At 49.2% G+C, this 14,751-nt stretch overlaps 5 protein-coding genes across 5 annotated transcripts; 1 reads left to right on the top strand and 4 right to left on the bottom strand.

The window, feature by feature from the left end:
- Positions 1–1,690: 1,690 nt before the first annotated feature.
- On the bottom strand, positions 1,691–4,430 carry EI90DRAFT_3143728 (DNase I-like protein; the record flags this gene model as incomplete). Its single annotated transcript, XM_039065049.1, has 7 exons — positions 1,691–2,173; positions 2,229–2,356; positions 2,392–2,446; positions 2,498–2,763; positions 2,819–3,052; positions 3,111–3,192; positions 3,243–4,430. The coding sequence occupies 7 exons, from the start codon at positions 4,428–4,430 to the stop codon at positions 1,691–1,693; spliced, it is 2,436 nt and encodes an 811-aa protein (XP_038922368.1).
- Positions 4,431–4,582: 152 nt separating this feature from the next.
- EI90DRAFT_1737685 (uncharacterized protein) lies at positions 4,583–5,571 on the bottom strand. The gene is made up of 4 exons (XM_039052104.1): positions 5,537–5,571; positions 5,232–5,475; positions 4,817–5,176; positions 4,583–4,757 (listed from the first exon to the last, which is right to left on the bottom strand). Exons 2-4 carry the CDS (start codon positions 5,315–5,317, stop codon positions 4,736–4,738), a joined length of 468 nt encoding a protein of 155 aa, XP_038922369.1. The 5' UTR covers positions 5,318–5,475; positions 5,537–5,571; the 3' UTR covers positions 4,583–4,735.
- A 596-nt stretch (positions 5,572–6,167) lies between these two features.
- Positions 6,168–8,781, bottom strand: EI90DRAFT_3116567 (transcriptional repressor TCF25-domain-containing protein; the record flags this gene model as incomplete). The annotated part of the gene is made up of 13 exons (XM_039062905.1): positions 6,168–6,272; positions 6,326–6,893; positions 6,945–7,087; positions 7,138–7,218; positions 7,311–7,579; positions 7,629–7,718; positions 7,774–7,870; positions 7,926–8,012; positions 8,076–8,148; positions 8,204–8,257; positions 8,310–8,452; positions 8,516–8,584; positions 8,638–8,781. The coding sequence occupies 13 exons, from the start codon at positions 8,779–8,781 to the stop codon at positions 6,168–6,170; spliced, it is 1,923 nt and encodes a 640-aa protein (XP_038922370.1).
- Positions 8,707–11,382, top strand: EI90DRAFT_1737823 (uncharacterized protein). Its single transcript, XM_039052105.1, has 15 exons — positions 8,707–8,982; positions 9,066–9,102; positions 9,155–9,232; positions 9,289–9,405; positions 9,457–9,509; positions 9,581–9,650; positions 9,715–9,930; positions 9,983–10,017; positions 10,071–10,098; positions 10,162–10,234; positions 10,284–10,335; positions 10,386–10,528; positions 10,583–10,874; positions 10,928–11,018; positions 11,070–11,382. The coding sequence occupies exons 1-15, from the start codon at positions 8,871–8,873 to the stop codon at positions 11,278–11,280; spliced, it is 1,608 nt and encodes a 535-aa protein (XP_038922371.1). The 5' UTR covers positions 8,707–8,870; the 3' UTR covers positions 11,281–11,382.
- A 764-nt stretch (positions 11,383–12,146) lies between these two features.
- EI90DRAFT_3116569 (uncharacterized protein) lies at positions 12,147–13,837 on the bottom strand (the record flags this gene model as incomplete). The annotated part of the gene is made up of 4 exons (XM_039062906.1): positions 12,147–12,635; positions 12,689–13,162; positions 13,214–13,379; positions 13,440–13,837. 4 exons carry the CDS (start codon positions 13,835–13,837, stop codon positions 12,147–12,149), a joined length of 1,527 nt encoding a protein of 508 aa, XP_038922372.1.
- Between the last annotated feature and the right edge of the window lie 914 nt (positions 13,838–14,751).

Below are 14,751 nucleotides of genomic sequence, written 5' to 3' on the forward strand. Positions count from 1 at the left end.
TCACCCACTTGGTTCATCGCTATATACATGATTACCGAACGCTGTGAACATTCTGAGTCATCCGAATTGAGAACATGATGGTGCAGGACATTTGCATCTGAGGCTTTTTGAATCTTATTACTCAGGTGTCCAGAGCTGATATGTTGCAAATATACCTAACCTTGCAGGTATTTTGTTACGAGGGTTTCCCCAAACTGGATGGCTTGCAAGCGCCACCCATCTCTGGTCACAGGGGTGGCATTGCGGATTCCCACGGGAAAAAATTTTGATCCTCTGCCCTCACAATATTGGTCTCCAAACCCATGCTGCCGGAGAAGCGAGATTCTCACACCGTAGAACGAACTCTGTTACCTCATTGTCAATAACGTCAAACAAAACAATATTTGGTTTGGAAGTTGGCGTTGTGAGAAAAGTTCTTATGAGTTGCCACCAACCCCCAAGACGGCTTGACCATAGGTTTAGAGTGCAAGAGCTGGCTTCACTTCTTGAGCACGTGTCAGAGAGTACCGGTGCAAAAGCACCATGGACGGTCTGTTTGGGGGAATACCTTATGGGGAGAACGAAGTCTCTCGCCGCATTGCTGGGGAAGCATCGGAAATCAGCATATGTATTTCATGGGTTAAGCACCCGATGAAATGCATCGTAGCGGGAAAGGGTACGCAGACGAGTTCATTTAGGCGGTCAAGAAAGTGGGCGTGTTCCAAAATGGCGCAGCAAAAGAGACAGGAGATTTAAAGATCGACGAGGCTCTTTTGACAGAGGAAGGACGACCGGATCTCGGGGCTCTTATCCTCGAACTGTCTCAGTCGTTTAGTTCTTGCACTTTAGTGATAGATACTACTTACCACTGCGGTCTATGCTATACCGGAGTACTTAGACAAAGTAGGCCATTGGCCAAGTGTCCCGTGATGTATCGTGTAGCGAGCATCCAGCAGACACATCTGGGCTGGAGTTTGGTTGCTAGTGGTGATTCAGAATTCCCTAGGCCCCCAATCCCCGACTCATCTAACGCAACAAGTAAATTGCTAGTACAAGCTCTGGACATTTGCAATCGGGCCCTGGATACCGCAAGTCAGATTCAACACCAATGCGACTGGCATCCAGTCAGTTGCAATTTGGCGAGTTTTCCATCATTGATAGAATCTAGATCAAGTAAGCACGTCTGGGACAGAAGACTTTCGCCAGTGGATCGGTCGTGACGGGTTGGCACGGCACCCCTTGTTGGAACATCATTATCGTGTTGGCTTGGCGCCATTGTAATAAAAAGCTCGCAGCATGCTAGCGTCCATACCAATGCGCAGCTGTTTGGATAGGCGGACGGTTTATGCTATGCTTATGTGTGGAAAGCTACGTACACTAGGTCCCAGAACGACAGAGTCCACGGTAGAGTTGAGCCATTCCGTTGTCTACCGCTCGTGAAGCTCTATGCCGACGAAGATGACGGAGACACCAACCAGCAGAATCTGACATGGACCTTGTCACTCAGTACCAAAAGCTGAGAGTGCAAACAATTTTTCTGGGTGTAAAATATGCTTGTCATCGAAGCACGCTGAAACTGTGAATGCAGTCCATGACGATCAAACTCGTATTACCAGTGCAACAACATAGCTGCACAATGATGTAAACAATGCACGCGGGTGTCGAGTGTCGCTGTCCGTTGAGTGAATTGGGGCGAAACAGGACTCGGAAACTAGAGCCTCATCTCCCTCAAGTAGAACCGATGCGCTTCACGAAGCAACTCCTGTTCGAGGATCCGCCACTCTTGTTCGACAATGAGTTTCTCCGTATCGCGCAACTCAGGCTGGACAAGCCTTGTAGTGATGTGGAATCCCCCCGAGATAGGTCGATGATCTGATATGTTAGCCTCATATCGTCGATAATGAAGGTATTGCACACGCTGAGGGTCTCGGCACCTGTAGAGTATGCGGTCACACCAGGCAGGAACTCGTCGTTTTTCGGACGTGTCAAATTCGTCACTTCGTCGGTCGTATTTGTACGTTGGCGGAAACGTGATTGGTGCTTCGCGAAAAGAGCGTAATCGGAAAGCAGGATTGTTTTTCCGCTCCTTACTGAGTTGATCGTGTTGAAGGAGGTAATCCAATTCTCCAGCTTTAATACTGGCAATGACGTTCTCTCGCCGTTGATCGATGCGATAGTTCAAGTCACCGCTAAGCTTTCGCATTTGTCAGAACCCAATGACCAAGGGAATGCAAAGGAAAATAACTTGCGAAGCAGGTTTCATGATCCAGAATCATCGAACCGTCCCCCCCTCCTACGAAAGCAAACCCATCTTCTTCTAGAGCAATAGCCGGGAAGACTGATTTATCCTCCAGAATGCGATGAGGTCTGCGTTTCGCTGCCTTGTATGACTCTTTCCTGCCGCCAGATGACAATTGATAAAGCACAATGAGGAATCATCAATTGTAAAGCGAGCGGCAATAGCGCCCTGACGTGTAAAATTAATGTTATTTGGCTCGTTATGACCCCCGAGGCTTACCTTGTTCCCGTACCGACCACCCAGCCCTCGTTTCATTGTGGTTATCGCTGAGTTCTTGATCCTATGTCGCTCTGACCGTTTCACGAACACACACGTTAACAAACCAACCATATTTTCAAAGTGAACCACAGAGTAAGGGCAGTCAAGGGGCATAGCCGTGCGAATTGAGAGACTAAGCTGATCAAGCCAAAGTCGATACTGTGAGGAGACCTTGTCGGCTAGAGTTCCTTCCTTTTTCTTCTTTCCAGAGGTAAGGAGCACGGTTTCTGGCAGAGCATACAATTAGTAAAGCATCGAGTTCGCTGAATCATCCGCACCCACTCGCAGTTAGTTTACGACTCTCCAAATCAATGACTTCTTGGAACCCAAAGACTATAATATCTGGAGCATCGGCTCCGTCGCCCACGGATCGAAGAACTTCTGGTAAGAACGATACACTTTCACCATTGCATGTCAGCATATCTGGCCTTGAGGCATCGATGTTCCAGGAACATATGAGGATTTTCAGATCATAGAATAGGCTATAACGAGCTTCACGTCTTAATAATTCGGTTTCTGAATCATGATTATGGCATCAGGAGATGGCCCCAAGTCCCCAACCACACATACTCACCTACGTAATCAACTCCCAGAAGACCATCCCAGAAACGCACTCGCTCGTTACGACCAGTGGAAAAGACGGTTAATCGAGCGCACTGGTGGGCACATTTGTCCGCGCCGAGGCATGATAACGCATGACACATACCTTGTCAATCGATAACGGGTCAACGTCGATCTTGAGAACAGGACAATCTTCATGAGCTTTCCATGTGTTTGTGACACGCCACGGAATCGGCTCCACATCATAAGCTAAAATCATGCCGTTTCTGAATCCTGCCCACAATCGTGTCCGAACGCCCTCAAGTGCTAGGACATCGCTAGTTCCAATCTTCACTGTCCCTACATGGACAGGGACGTCCGATTGCGGCGTCACTTCCAAACTCCTTTCACCCCCTCGCATCCAGATCGTTACGCAGCCGCCTTCATGCCCAATGTATACGTATTCGGGCCGGCTAGGGATGACGGCACCACTTGTGACCTGACCAACCGCATCAGATGGAATGAGGGTTTTTGGAGTTGGGTTTCCAGGTGTTAGATCGTATATTCTTAAACTTGGCCCTCGCAGTGCTGTCGCAGCACCAGCATTGTTGTTTCCCGGTCCGTTCGCGGTCCATAAATGGTTCCCGAATATTTTCACAAAACCCTGTTTCTCCGATAATCTTAGGGATCGAATGGATGTAGATGTCATACCAAACTCAGAGCCATCCTCAAGTGCAGAGGATATGAGCGCCTTTCCCTGGTCGCAGATTGTGACCATCGATTGACCATAGCGAAGTATATGGGTTAAAGCACCCAGATGAACTCCTTGACGTGCACCACGAAAGACTCCGCTCCACGCATCGAATTCAAACAGGTGCCCATCTTTGGTACCGCACCAAAGGAATCTTCCTTCATCCTCGATATCCCTAGATGGTCGAAATGCCAGAGCAGTAACTCGATGGTCTTTCAAAGGCGATGGTAGACCTGCATCTTTCACGTCAAACACGTATATCGGAGAATCCAGAGTGTCTAAATCATAAACTCTAATATGATGGGAAGCAGTACAAACACAGTTTCCAGCAACGGCAACGGCGCCGGTATGCGCCGATAATGGCACCTCAAATCCAGGTCGGAAGTGAGGAGGTCTTCTGCTCGAGTGTGTTGCGTCAGGGAGCTCTTCGAGCCTTTTTTTGAAGGGCCCCGTCGGAGTTGGATAGGGCTGTCCATCCACTTCTTGCTCCTCTTCTTCAGAGCTGGACCCATCGCTTTCTGGTGGGCGTCGTGCCGGGGGAAGGGCGTCCTGAGCCCCAATCACGCGTGTGGGAGGGGGAAGAAAGCCATTAGCATTATGCATAATGAGTGTGTTGAGTACTCGCGGGCCGGTGTGGTGGGAGTGGAGGAGGCAGCGCAGGCGTATCAGGATTCATTAGCAACGAGTTGCGTGGTGGAAGCAATGGAGGTACTGGGTCTGCCGTGGGTGCAGACACATTGCGGCGGGTAGGAAGGGGTGGGGGGAGTGGACCAGATGTGTGAAAATCCAAGGCTTGGGGATTTGGATCGGACGTAGTGGATGTCGGCGGTCGACGCGGTACGGGAGGAGGGAGGCGATGCACTGGGCTGTTCGCGGACAACATAGAGGACGGAATGGGTTGGAGCGTTTCAGGACTCAGGGTCTCGGTTCCTGTGGTGGTATTTGTATCGCTAGGCTCGTTAGACCTGTCACCTGTCAATGTATCTGACCTTTGGTGTTCTGAAGCAAAAACATCGCCCGGGGAGGGATTTGAAGGCCTCTCCGGGAGGGGAGGCGGTAATTTCCGCGCAGGGAGAACGGGTGGTGAGTTGGGCTTAAAGGATTCTTTGAGCCAAGCACGAGTGGCAGGCACACTAGACGACTGCACCGGTCGCGGGGGGAGAGACGGCACCTGGACAAGAAGCGGGTCCTGGACTGCTTCAGGAGTCAACCCTATCACGGGTAGTGTGGATCTTTGATTATGGACCTTAGCAGAAGCCGAAGAATGATCCTCTGCAATATGAAGAGTGGGTAGTGACGGAGACCTTGGCTGAGTCCGAGACGGTGTAAGGACGGTTGGCGATAGTGCACTGCACACATAGTATAAGTGGTTCTGGGAATGGAGGGCGAAATTAGACGGCTCACGCAAACTTGGAGCGAAGTGATGCCACAGACTGGGCCGGTATATTGTCGTCAATGAGGCTTTCGGATGATGTCTTGTATGCCAGCATTTGACCCTGACGGGTCGAGTCGAGTGCTATTGAGCTGGGTGTTAGAAATTCATTTGAACCAACCAAGCTAGGCGGCCTGGGCGGCCTGGGTGGTGGGATGGGAGGAACTTGTACGTCTTAGGTGATTGAGATGGCGATGATGGTGTCGAGGACGCCTGCTGCACGAGCTGCTCGCATGAATTGTTGCTATTCGAGCAGCTTTAATGTACTTGGTCATACCTCTGCAACAAATTGAGCAGCCTCGCTAGAGTCGGGATTAGAAAACGCTCTCGATCGTATGGGGGAAGCCGTATGTGCCGATATAAGCAGGGGTGAAGGTGGAGGGAGGTTTATAGACGGAATGACACGGTCATGAAGTCGGTCACTAGAAACCCTCATTCCCGACGTTTGTTGGGAACTTGAGGAATATGAAGGCCCTGCCTTCGAGAGCTGTTCAAAACGATCTCGGATGCTGCTGAATGCGGGAGGTTGTTCATCATCCTCCATGATATTAGACACCAGACCTCACTATTACGTGAGAATACGTTTTAGCAAGGAACAGCGCGCAGCGCTAAAGGGGATTGCACCGAGTACAGGTTGCGTTGTATTCGAAAAAGTAACGTTTCTGGATGACAGTTCTCGTCTCGTGATCGTTCCACTGTACTTACTCGTCAAATTTCAAATTATATAATATCGGACAGATGGTGTGATCAGAGTTGAGTTATCAAGCTAGGGCACTCGTCAGCAGCAGTCTAGTCAACGTCAACGTAGTTTTAAAAGCCCCGTGGTCACTTACAGTTCTTCAAAATAGGCGCAAATTGACATAAAGCGTTCAACCTAACACATACTTACAAACACATACACAAACTAGTTACGTATCTGTAGCAGGTTCAGTGGCGTCATTCTGTCTTCCACTTCCCCATATTACATTGTACATGGCTTGTAAAAGCCTCGCTCCGATGTCGAATTGAAGGTTCTGCCCAAAAGGTCATTCAGTCGTTTGCATGATTCAATGCTTTGTACCCGCACCTCATTCTCTTCTATCCCTTCGCCTTCCGGCGCCTCTTGCTCCTCACTGTTCACGTCTACCTGGTTGGGGGGCTGCTGATCGAACTCTCCTGGCATGGCGGTTTCACGCTGCTGTTGCCGTTGTATTTCGGCAAATATCATTTCTTGGATCATGCGTTGTTGCATTTCGTCATCGATCCCCGGTCCAGCATTTTGACCACGGTTTGCCCGGCGGCGTGAAACACCACGGAAATAAGATTCATCGTATCTCGAGACGGATGTGACAGGCGGGATTGGATCATATGCAGCCATCGACCCTGCCAGAGTTTGTGGTTCGAGGAACGAAAAGAGAGAGCGTATTTCAGTGACAATTACATGACGTGTGATATTTTGGGGTGTCCCTGAGCTGTACTTCGAAACTGCCACCGCATGGGTTGGTGAAGGTTCAGATGTGAGTCCATTGAGGAACTTGGCATCGATTGCAGACACAAGCCACGAAGACACATTTGGTTGTTTCCAGACATCTGCGGAGCGGTGGGCATAGAGGTGTGACAACAGATTGACCGTGGACTCGCCGGGATCAAAGGAACTGAAGACCGTATCAGAGCGATGTCTGGGACTAACTACAGGGGGTACTCACTCCCACCCGGTTGCAATACGGAAAGCTTGATGGCCACGCACTTGGGAGGAAAGTCCGATCCCAGCCTTATCAGCAAGGATAGGAAGCACTTGAGGATACGCCTTGATTGCCTCTTGTAGGGCCTGGGTGCTCTCATTGGCTGTCTGAACCCACTCACGTTAGTTGTATTCCAAATACACGAAAACGATATCACCTTATCACCTTTCGAAGTTTCCAGATTCCAGATTGCTAAGGCACGAGACCACCACCAGCCAGGGATCAACTCGACGTTCATCTTATGATCAGGGCTATTAGCATCCAGAACGGTCATGGTCTCCCTCCAGATATCCCACATTTGCAGCAACCATTCATTTTGTCCGAACGAACAGCAAGGTAATCCAAATGAAATAGCGCACCATGCGGATCTTCTATAGGATCCAAAGAGAGCAAAAGCCGAGAGAATTCGAAGGCAGTGCGTATGGTTCCCCGTCGTTGCAGATCAATAATGTGTCGATGCAGCGCGAGAAAGAACGATCGATTTTCAATGTGATCGAAATCCAGTCGACAAGACCCCGCAGTGAAGTTAAACGCAGAGCCGAATGACCGCTCAAAGGCAAATATCGCACGCTGAACGAAATCGGAGGCTTGAGCATGTTCTGCACACAAATGGGTCGGCTAGTCATTATGAAATGTCATGTATATCACCTTCATGATGGCGCGCAACTTCAGACATCTGCAATAGAGTGTCGATATGCCACGGGTGCTCGCGCAATATTTGAACAAAACCGGCATGGTCTGTGAATTCGATCAGTTCAATCCATCCTGCAACGTGCAAAAGCCATGCTCGCACCTCCCATCTCGACAACAGAAAGGAATTGATGCTGGACTTCTTTATATGGATTTGAATGATCGACAGTCCACCAGGAATCCTCTGGCAATAATGCAGGCTTATGCCGCAACTCGTTGGGGCTGAGAGTACGCATCCCAAGCCCTGACCTATACCATTGATAGACCAAGTGCTCGGCGGTTGCGTGAGCTTAGACCGGACGGTGATGGTGCGGCGTTTTGGAGTAACTTCGCGCTGGAGATCTTAGGACCGACTCCGATCAGTCCTTTATATCAATAATCGGCCGTTGAGCGTTGGGCACATACGACTTTGGCACCAAAAAAGCGGCGTAACTCAGCATCGCCATCAAGGTGCACTAGAGAAACTGCCAACAGCTCCCTGAGCGAGATTTAAGTATTTTCTGCGCACCCGAAAGGGGTGTTGTGGCGCTCACCGAAATTTTTGGTGAGGTGGTGTTCTTGACGGCGGAGGATGTGTGGGGAAATCGCTGGGGCGGAAATGAGAAGGTTCTCGAGATATGTCAAAAACGATCAACGAACTCGAGGATCAGTTCGTCCAACGAGAGATCCGCACTGTCGTTGACAGGCGCCTTGCTTTTCTTCGCCTCAGTTCTCCTGGCGCCAGCCTTCGATTGGGTATTGGTTTTTTCACCAAGTTCTTCCTGGTTCTTCTTTCCCCTTTTCTACTGGAAGTGAAAGTCACAGGCTTCGTCAACAGAAGCAAACAGATGTGCACAAGCGCAGACCTTCTTCGATTTCTTTGCAGTGGATGAACCGATGTGCTCTTCCTCGTCATCAACCTCCATTACTTCCAGCTAACTCATCGTCAGTACCTGAGGCGGCCATACAACGTTTTCAATGGTCGTACCGCTGCAAAAGCCGTCCGGCTCAGAACTGGGGCTGCTTTGTGATCATCATCAGATAAGCTTTGCTTCCCTTCAAGACCCTGAACGGTCTCAAGTCCCCGAAGTGGCTCGAGCTCGCGCTGTTGACGCTTATTCAATCGGGGCATTGTAATCTATCGAGGTGAATGTGCTTCGTTTCAATTCAAACGGCGACTCCCGTCCTTGGGGCAACTGTCAAACGACGTTAAATCTTAAAATGCCGTCAACCGCAGACTGGGGACGGGAAAGTTCAATGGATGTTAGTGACAGCGAGGATGATTTTCCCCAAGTAGAAGAGCGTCGGATCCTCGACCCGGTTCATGACTACGGTTAGTTAAGCTCGTTTCTCGCCACCGAGTTAATGTCTCCAGACAGCCTCATCGAGTTTTGCTCAAACTTTTGTGCACGCTAGTTGTGTTCGAGCCAAGGGTTGCTGCAATTATTGACACGTAATATCATTCCATTTTTTGGCCATTCTTGATTATTGACTTCGATTTTAAGACCTCAATTTCAGCGTCTGAGGTACTTGAAACAGCTGGGGACTGGGTACTTCGTATTTCCTGGGGCTTCACACAATCGGTGAGTTTCCCAGAGCTTCACGTCACAATCCTCGTATTTATTTGCTTCTACATCAGATTTGAACACTGTCTTGGTAAATTATCATCTGCCGCAAAAGGTCATCTCTCGATAGTTTTCGCCTTCACAGGAGTATCGCATCTTGCTAGATTAATGGTAGAGAACCTTAGGAGAAGGTTCGCCACTTTCAGTTCCATAACTCATAGGAGCTCCCTAACGTCCCCAAGACAACCCAAACTGAATGTTGACGACCGAGACGTGTTGTGCGTCCAAATTGCAGGTAAGTGTAGCGGTGAGCCCTCAGGCCTCAATGTCAGTGCCTCCAGACCTTATAGGGACACATGAATGTAGGACTTGTGCACGACTTGGGACATGGTCCCTTCAGCCATGTTTTCGATGGTCATTTTATTCCGGCCGTCGCGTGAGTTCCAATCTCATTTGAAACGTGGTGCTGTATCAAAGCTTATTAATACCCATACGGACAGACCGGGAACAACATGGTGTCATGAAGAGGCTTCTGAATTGATGTTTGACTCCCTGCTGAAAGAGAATCCGCACATTCAACTAGAAACGGATTGGGTTGAATTCATAAAAGATCTCGTTCGTGGGATACTCAATCTGAGCAAACATCATGAACCTCCGGAGAAGGGTTTCCTATTCGAGATTGTTGCAAACATGCAAAACGGTATCGACGTCGACAAGTGGGTAGATCATACGCATATAGAGCCAATGTTGACAGGGAACTTTCAATAGATTTGATTACATTCGCCGGGATGCTATCAATTGCGGTTCGTGGGAACAGGATGTTTTGACAATTGACATGCTCTAATTATATATCCAGGGGAGCAATCGCGTCTGGCAACTTCGCGGTAAGCGTACCAAATTTCAACGCTCTTAGCTTTGATGGGACTACTGAGCTTATGACTCCCCAGATTGATCAATTCTTGTAGGGTCATTAATGGTCACATTTGTTATGACTATAAGGACCACTACAACGTGTGGACGGTATGTCCCGGTGCCTCCTGATTGTAGCTAGAACTCAGGGGGTGAGCAGTTGTTTGATTCACGATATTCGCTTCATAAACGGATATACAACCACAAGACATGTGCGTCATCCAATTCTGCCGTGTTCCACTCGATTCTGACGTCCCATCAGCAAAGGCGATTGAATATATGGTCGTCGACGCTTTAATTGCTGCTGAGCCAGTATTGAAGATTGCAGAAAGGAGATACGACCCCAAAAAGTATCTGTATCTCACTGATTCTGTGTTGGATGAGATTGAACGTTCGACGGATCCGGTGGGTCAACAGGGTTTGGCGAGGGCTGGTGGTTTTGCTCAGATCATGCATCAGGCTCTTGCAGGATCCCGAGCGATACTCGCCCGTCTCCGACGTAGAGATCTCTATAAACTCGTCGAGTCCAAAGTGCTCCCTGGGATGTTCAGGGATTTGTGGAAGCCACACGTAACACCTGAGTCTGTTGCGCGCGAAGCCGCTCGATTTGAAACTGACAGGGGGCACGAATCCGAAAGTCTAGTTCTTAACGCCTCCGATATTATTGTTGATTGGGCAACGCTTCATTGTGGCATGAAGGACAAGGATCCTATGCAGCTGGTGCGGTTTTACAGTAAACAGTCTAGGAACAGTGAGTGGGTTCTGCCCTTGACTATGCTTTTGTTGCTGAATGCTACTCTCGAGGGTCTTTCGTCGTCAGGGTAGATGAAGGGTCATTCCTCCTTCCCAATCGATGGGAAGAACTGCAGTTGAGAGTCTACACTCGGGATCCCAAGTATGTCCGTCATCCCTGTTATCCGACTCATTGTTCTCATCATGGCCCCAGGAAGCAAATCCTTGCCCAAACGGCCTTTCGAGCTCTTTTAAGCAAGCTTCCGGACGAGACCGGCAGTTCCTTGAAGGAGATCACGCTAGAAAACCCTTTCCTTTATCGCAGGCTACGACCGATCGTTCATCTGTGCCTGTCACGCCGCAAGTCCGCACCAATCATTACCCTGTGTCATCCCCTTTGGCTCGCAACCAGGGTCCGACTATAACGGGTCCCCGGGAACAGTATTGAACTATTCCAGCGCTCGAGAACCCAACCAGTTTATGACAATTAAGGTACCAAATTCACGCAACACCCCAGACGGGAGCGTTCCTCCCAGCTTGAGGAAGAGGGCAAGGGACACCACTCCAGGTGCAGAAATGAGAGATAGAGATGGATCACCTACCCCTTCGAAACGTAAAATCAGGCGGAGTTAAGAAGCGCAGCCTCCGGTTGCGTCTCTAGTACTGTATATACCGAATATAATTCGCGCCGTGTGTCCATGTTGATGGGTCTTCAGAGTGGCACGATTTAATAGAGAAAGATATGACACATATATGCCCAAGCCTAAAGATATTTAAGACGAGAATGATGAGGCATTTCATGTATGCCTCGACTCGGAATCATGAATATGAGCCAATAACGGAAGTTGATCGCATAGCTTCCTCGGGATCAATTATATAAGAGCCGGCAGCGTGTCATATCCATACGACGTCCAATATGTTGAGCCCGCATGCAACGGTACAAGGCGCTAAAGTTTCTGGCGCCACATAGACCGGTCTATACTTTTGGCACTGATCCCTCTCCGAAACATAATTAAACCATGGCTGTATTTTTGCGAATATCAGAGCCAGCCACAACTAACGTGGTGATCTCGAGACAACCCATGGGTGTGGCGACTCTACCCTGGCCGGCGCTCTTCGGTCGTGAAGAGTAAAACACTCGGGCGCCCCAGAAGAAATAATTGACCATTCCCGTAAACAGCGCGATCATGAACCGAGCTGAGGCATTCCGGCGGCAAAAAGTGAGAGGAATTGGATTTATATCCAAGACGCACAGCTACATGATGTTTTCATAGTGTGTAGAGTGTTGTATCTACTGATTCGCTGTAGTGGAAGTCCCCATAAAGGCGAGCACTGGCCTCAAGCCACAAGTCAGATTGGCCCCAAACACCACTGATGGCGGCCAGTACCATCCAACAACTTGCTCGTCCTGTTTCTCGGTCACTAGATGGATCTCGTGGCCCCCAGCCGTTTGGAGAACTGTCTCTCTCCACGCCTCCCTCTCCTCGCCTTCGGTGCTGAGACCTCCGTCCTGGGAAGCATCCGAGTTTCTGAGCTTTGCTTCCGCGTTAAGGGACCTTCTCACCAGCTCTACACACACTCTGGCCAGGATACGTAAGGTACTTATCTCCTTACCACTCATTAGCTCGTCGTCAGCGTGTGCCAGGAGGGAAAAGAGCCATTTAGAATGACTGGGAGACAAAGCTGTCACAAAGTTAGATGCACCGGCCAGTTCGGTTTCCTCGTCCAAAGATTGTGACAGCCAATGGCAAAAGTGCGCGATAAGACATGAGTAATCGCTCTGTGGAAGGCTGTGAGGGATCAATCGACCTAGTAGAAACAAATCGGACATACTGATTCAAGAAGCTTCAAGAAGGCGATATTCGGTATGCAAGGTCCCTTTGACAGGGTGTCCTTGTTGACGTCTTCCAAAATATTGGGAGATTGGGTGAAAGAGCTTTCATGTGGGGGTTCATTCGTGGTTTCATCCTCTCCGTCAAACTGAGCCATATGAACGCTCACACCATCTGCAATATTTCGCATCCCAATATCGCTATGATTTTCGGACGCATGTTCGTCATCCGAGTCCACTTCGAAACTGTAGTGGGAAACGTCGGTACCTTCATGAGGAGGCCCAGCATTTTCTCCGAGGGCACCCGATATTTGTACTTCAGCTGAGTCTTGCGATGTGGCTGAAGTTGCCTTTCGCGCTTTAGGTTGAAAGATGAGGCTCCGCCATGCGGGAGCATCTTTTGGGCCTGGTAATCGAATGGACTGTGCAGCTGCCTCAGCTTCGAGGCTGATTCGGAAATTGGACCGTTTCACGGTCTATTCAACAAAGATCGGTTATTCTGTAGAAGTTCGTGCTGACTAACTCACCTGTCGAAATGCATTGAATTTGGCGCAAAACATAATGATCCATTTTTCTGAGGGCAAATTCGGGTGACGTCCAATGGGAGGGCTGGTTCGCTGTGAATATGAACGGGGAACTTGTTCAAAAAGGTTTGCGGCTCGAGTAATTCCAGGTAATGAAGACGCATCAATTCTAGGGAAACTCGCGAATCAGTGCTTCGAGTAGCTGGCCAACCTGATTGCCTCAACTCACCGAACCGATAATAGATACTCTTCACCGTTGGTTGGGATGCCATCCTCAGGTAAAGAATCGGCAACAGGGAGTGCCTGTACACCAGGTACAGCAGGGACATCAGAGTCATGGCTCTCATCATCTTGACTACGTTTTCTTTTTAATGAACTTCTGCGCTTCCCCGACTTGTTGGCCAACGGTGATTCATCTGGCGCGCGAGTTATTTCTGTGTCCCACTCGTCATACAAAATGGATGTTCCCAAAGCGCTCTCCCCTGCATAAGAGAAGGAAACATTTGGTGGCTCGGCAACATCACACTCGAAATCATCACACCCGTCGACCCCTTGCGTCGCAATCGCTGCAAGGTGAGCTTCGTACTGAGCCTGAAAATGTTCTGGTATATAGAGTGGGATCTTCATTGTATGGAAGTAACACTTGAGACAGTATCTGTACCCAACAACCGCACTAGTTGGGGAGCAGAAGATGAAGGATACAAGTCACATGCACAACTCAGTCCGGCCTACCTCCCATAGCACACGGTTTCTCCGACAGGCTTCAACTTCATAGCAGAGCAACTAGACTAGGTTTATATGTGTCCTAACTCGGATTTCGCATGGGGACCTCATGTGTCCCAGAATTATTTTCTAAGAGGATCGCGTCGAATCCGGCAAATGCCTAATTGTACCATGTGAGAAGATGCCGTCAGAACTGTACAGCTCCATTTCGTGCCGATTCTCCAGTGGTTTTTCCACATATTCACCATCACTATCACCGGAAGATGGGTCCAAATCGAAGTTGTCATATACTGTTTCGTGGGGATTGTCATCGTTGCGGCGCAAATCCGATTCGGGGCCGGGGACACCTGATGGCTGTTGAGGATGACGCAGGACAGCTCAGTGCAATTCGTTTTATAAGACTAGCGAGTTCACTTTCCGTGCTCATGGGGAAGCCAAAGGGGATTCAAAAAAAGAGTCGACGTACAATTCGCTCGTTGATTGCCATTCCGAAGTGAGTTCCCCGTTGTGTCTACGATAAGCAGAAGTCCTTCATTCATGGCTTGGCGCTCACCTTCACTACAGCGAATAATTCGATTCTCATCGCTCGTCTATGATCTCACTTTTCACGAGTGATCCAATCATTTAAGCATAGAACGTGAAAGCCAACGGATGGCAGGCTGGCCGCGATTGACATTCAGTACAATACAAGCCTGTCTCTGCGCGAGGCTATTCCTTCGGAAGTCACTCCATACTTCACTAGAAAGTGGATTGTTGATCTCAAATGCTTGATACCGATTCACATCGCTGTTGCTGCTTCCAACCCATTGCAGACAGGT

The sequence above is a fragment of the Cantharellus anzutake genome, assembly GCF_015039405.1.
Source record: "Cantharellus anzutake strain C23 chromosome Unknown EI90scaffold_4, whole genome shotgun sequence".
NCBI lineage: Eukaryota > Fungi > Basidiomycota > Agaricomycetes > Cantharellales > Hydnaceae > Cantharellus > Cantharellus anzutake.

Coding starts and splice junctions, on each gene's coding strand:
- EI90DRAFT_1737685 (XM_039052104.1), bottom strand. CDS start 5,317: ATGCTGGCATACAAGACATCATCCGAAAGCCTCATTGACGACAATATA. Junction 5,177..5,231: donor TCACTTCGCTCCAAGTTTGC/GTGAGCCGTCTA, acceptor CTATGTGTGCAG/TGCACTATCGCCAACCGTCC. Junction 4,758..4,816: donor TTTGCTTCAGAACACCAAAG/GTCAGATACATT, acceptor ATACCACCACAG/GAACCGAGACCCTGAGTCCT.
- EI90DRAFT_1737823 (XM_039052105.1), top strand. CDS start 8,871: ATGCCGTCAACCGCAGACTGGGGACGGGAAAGTTCAATGGATGTTAGT. Junction 10,018..10,070: donor CCGGGATGCTATCAATTGCG/GTTCGTGGGAAC, acceptor TTATATATCCAG/GGGAGCAATCGCGTCTGGCA. Junction 10,529..10,582: donor TTGAACGTTCGACGGATCCG/GTGGGTCAACAG, acceptor ATCATGCATCAG/GCTCTTGCAGGATCCCGAGC.